Source organism: Miniopterus natalensis, chromosome 1 (assembly GCF_054644295.1).
Source record: "Miniopterus natalensis isolate mMinNat1 chromosome 1, mMinNat1.hap1, whole genome shotgun sequence".
In the NCBI taxonomy this organism is placed as follows: domain Eukaryota; kingdom Metazoa; phylum Chordata; class Mammalia; order Chiroptera; family Miniopteridae; genus Miniopterus; species Miniopterus natalensis.
This window is the reverse complement of record NC_142081.1, coordinates 20203995-20208075: the sequence shown is the minus strand read 5'-3', so window position 1 is coordinate 20208075 and position 4081 is coordinate 20203995. Positions and strand designations below refer to the sequence as shown.

The 4081-nt window shown below is 58.8% G+C and overlaps 1 protein-coding gene across 1 annotated transcript; it reads left to right on the top strand.

Annotated features, from left to right (window-relative positions):
* Positions 1–575: 575 nt before the first annotated feature.
* On the top strand, positions 576–3845 carry FOS (Fos proto-oncogene, AP-1 transcription factor subunit). The gene is made up of 4 exons (XM_087813904.1): positions 576–740; positions 1505–1756; positions 2146–2253; positions 2407–3845. The coding sequence occupies exons 1-4, from the start codon at positions 600–602 to the stop codon at positions 3046–3048; spliced, it is 1143 nt and encodes a 380-aa protein (XP_087670030.1). The 5' UTR covers positions 576–599; the 3' UTR covers positions 3049–3845.
* Positions 3846–4081: the final 236 nt, after the last annotated feature.

The window sequence follows — 4081 nt, the reverse complement described above, 5'->3', positions numbered from 1 at the left end:
CAGCCCCGCGCCTCCCGCGCCTCCCCTCCCCCGGCCGCAGCCCCCGCCGCCCCCCCTGCGCTGCACCCTAGTTGTTGGCTGCAGCCCGCGAGCAGTTCCCGTCAATCCCTCCTCCCTTTTCACAGGATGTCCATATTAGGACATCTGCGTCAGCAGGTTTCCACGGCCGGTCCCTGCGGTCGTGGGGGGAGTCGTCCCCGCAGCCCCTCATCCTAGGGGGTCTAGGGGACCCCCAACACCCAGGCTGCTAAACGCTACTAAAATAAGGCAATGCAACGAGGTGGCAGACCCGAAAGGCGGCTGCGAGGGCGGCACGAGCGGCCAGGACGCCGCGGAGATGCCCAGGCTCGCGCGCCACCCCTCCAGCTCCGCGATGGTTGCGCCGTGACGTCATTGGACTCATTCATAAAATGCTTTAAAAAGCAGTGGCTGCGGCTCCTCGTACTCCAACCGCATCTGCAGCGAGCAGCCGAGGAGCGGAGACAGAGCCAGCAGCGGCGGCGCCGAGAGCAGTGACCGCGCGCCCACCCAGCTCTGCCCCTCAGCTCCCGCCGGCCTCTGCCCCTTGCCCTCCGCGCCGCCTTTCGCTAACCGCGACCATGATGTTCTCAAGCTTCAACGCCGACTACGAGGCTTCCTCCTCGCGCTGCAGCAGCGCTTCCCCGGCTGGCGACAGCCTGTCTTACTACCACTCCCCGGCCGACTCCTTCTCCAGCATGGGCTCTCCGGTCAACGCGCAGGTGAGGCCGGCTGCGCGCCGCCGGGGGCGGGGGGCTCGGGGGGCTGGGGCCGCCGGGGGGCAGGCGCCGGGCGGGACTCCCCCCGGGAAGGCGGGTCGGGCGCCCCTTTCCGGCGGGGAGGGAGGCCGCCCGGGCCGGAGCAGCCCTGTTCCGGGAGCCCCGGACTTGTTGGGAGCGCACACGCGCCTGTCAGCGTCGGGCCGGCTCCCCAGTCCCGCACAGGCTCCCGCCGACCCGCCCGCCGCCGCGCTCCCTGGCTGGTCCTAGCACCAGCTGGGCAAACGTGTCCCGAGCAAAAACTGGCCATCTAACTAGAGCCTGACTTCTGGAGGGAGGCGGTAAAAAGCGGCCCCCCCCCCCCCGCAGCCCAGTGCCGGGGCGGGGAAGGGGGGCGAAGCGGGCGGGTGTGTAAGGCAGTTTCATTGATAAAAAGCGAGTTCATTCAGGAGACTCCGGAGCGGCGCCTGCGTCAGCGCAGACGTCAGGGGATATTTATAACAAACCCCCTTTCAAGCGAGTGATGCCGAAGGGATAACGGGAACGCAGCGGCGGGATGCGGGAGAGGGGCGCCGCGCCGCGGGATTCGTGGGGGAGAGGGGAAGACCTTTCGTCCTGCACGAGGGGAATCTAAGAGGACACGACTGGCCCCTGGCAGGGCCGCTTCTCCCGCGTCCCCCCTGCTGCATGCGGCACTGGGAAGCTCGCCTCACCTGTGTCCCGAACGCGCCCGCTCACGTCATCTTCTCCCTTCGGTTTGGTTCTAGGACTTCTGCACGGACCTGGCATCCTCCAGTGCCAACTTCATCCCGACTGTGACTGCCATCTCGACCAGCCCGGACCTGCAGTGGCTGGTGCAGCCCACCCTCGTCTCCTCCGTGGCCCCATCCCAGACCAGAGCCCCCCACCCCTACGGAGTCCCCACCCCCTCGGCTGGGCCTTACTCCAGGGCTGGCGTCGTGAAGACCGTGGCAGGAGGCAGAGCTCAGAGCATCGGCCGGAGGGGCAAGGTGGAACAGGTGAGCTCTTCGCACTTTCTGTGTGTGTGTGTGTGGGGGGGGCATTGGGGTGGAGGGAGAGCGCAGGGGGGGGGGGCTGAGGTCACTGAAGGAACGACTGCACATCTGGCTCCAAGGTCTTGCCATCTGCAGGCAGACTCTCCTAATCCCACCCCAAGGAGACCCTGATGGTTTCTTCCCTGAGGGGCTCCTTTCTCGGGCTTTTACTCTGGGCTCCTCTCCATTCTCTGGCTGAGCATCTTATTTGAAATGCAAGTCACAGCCAGCCTGAAACTGCGGGTTGGATAGAAACGGCTCCACAGACGAGGTGCCAGGGAGCTGGGAAGCTGCAGGGTGCATGGAGCCGAAGGCAGACGCGGTTACTGACCTTCGGTCTTTTTTCCTTCTAGTTGTCCCCAGAAGAAGAAGAGAAGAGGAGAATCCGAAGGGAAAGGAATAAGATGGCTGCAGCCAAATGCCGAAACCGGAGGAGGGAGCTGACCGACACGCTGCAAGCGGTGGGTCGATTTCATGGGTTGCTCCTTTTATAAAACTTCAGGGGAAAGTTGGCGGTTGGGCAGAAGGGAGCCGTTCCTGGAGGGAGACTGTGTCTCATGCTGTTCCTGGAGGGAGACTGTGTCTCATGCTTTGCCTTGTTCCTCCGCACACAGGAGACGGACCAGCTAGAAGACGAGAAGTCTGCCTTGCAGACCGAGATCGCCAACCTGCTGAAGGAGAAGGAAAAGCTGGAGTTCATCCTGGCGGCGCACCGGCCTGCCTGCAAGATCCCCGACGACCTGGGCTTCCCGGAGGAGCTGTCCGTGGCTTCCTTCGACCTGAGTGGAGGCCTGCCTGAGGCCGCCAACCCTGAGTCCGAGGAGGCCTTCGCCCTGCCCCTCCTCAGCGACCCTGAGCCCAAGCCCTCCGTGGAGCCCATCAAAAACCTGAGCAGCGTGGAGCTGAAGGCTGAGCCCTTCGATGACTTCCTGTTCCCCGCATCGTCCAGGCCCAGCGGCTCTGAGACCTCCCGCTCGGTGCCCGACATGGACCTGTCTGGTTCCTTCTATGCAGCAGACTGGGAGCCCCTGCACGGTGGCTCCCTGGGGATGGGGCCCATGGCCACAGAGCTGGAGCCCCTGTGCACCCCGGTGGTCACCTGCACTCCCAGCTGCACTACCTACACGTCTTCCTTCGTCTTCACCTACCCCGAGGCTGACTCCTACCCCAGCTGTGCGGCCGCCCACCGCAAGGGCAGCAGCAGCAACGAGCCCTCCTCTGACTCGCTCAGCTCACCCACGTTGCTGGCCCTGTGAGCAGGCAGGGAGGGGAGGCAGCGGGCACACACCGGTGCCACTGTCCTGAGCTGGTGCATTACAGAGAGGAGAAACACATCTTCCCTCGAGGGTTCCCGTAGACCTAGGGAGGACCTTATCTGTGCGTGAAACACACCAGGCCGTGGGCCTCAAAGGACTTGAAAGCATCCACGGGTGGACTCAAGTCTTTACCTCTTTCGGAGATGTAGCAAAACGCATGGAGTGTGTATTGTTCCCAGTGACACATCTGAGAGCTGGTAGTTAGTAGCATGTTGAGCCAGGCCTGGGTCTGTGTCTCTTTTTCTTTTTAGTCTTCTCATAGCATTAACTAATCTATTGGGTTCATTATTGGAATTAACCTGGTGCTGGATATTTTCAAATTGTATCTAGTGCAGCTGATTTTAATAACTACTGTGTTCCTGGCAATAGTGTGTTCTGATTAGCAATGACCAATATTAAACTAAGAAGATATGACTTTATTTTCTAGTAGGTAGAAATAACTAGCTATATCCATGTACTGTAGTTTTTCTTCAACATCAATGTTCATTGTAATGTTACTGATCATGCATTGTTGAGGTGGAATGATTGTTCTGACATTAACAGTTTTCCATGAAAACGTTTTATTGTGTTTTTAATTTATTTATTAAGATGGATTCTCAGATATTTATATTTTTATTTTATTTTTTTCTACCTTGAGGTCTTTTGACATGTGGAGAGTGAATTTGAATGAAAAAGTGAAGCATTGTTTGCTTATTGTTCAGAGACATTGTCAATAAAAGCGTTTAAGTCAAATGCGAGCAACTCTGTGCTCTTTTCATTCTGGAAGTTGATTAAGATTTGGAAAGGTCCCGGGGACCAGTTTATCAAGAAGGGTAGCTCCTGGAGGGGGACACACCCCTTTGTTTGATCCCTTATCAAAGAGGAGAAGGAAACTCTAGCGCTGATGTTGGAATATTTTATGAATATCACATACTACGAGTATTCACAGTGCATTCTCTATTTACAGTTTCTGAGGGTGGGAACCTGCTCTGAG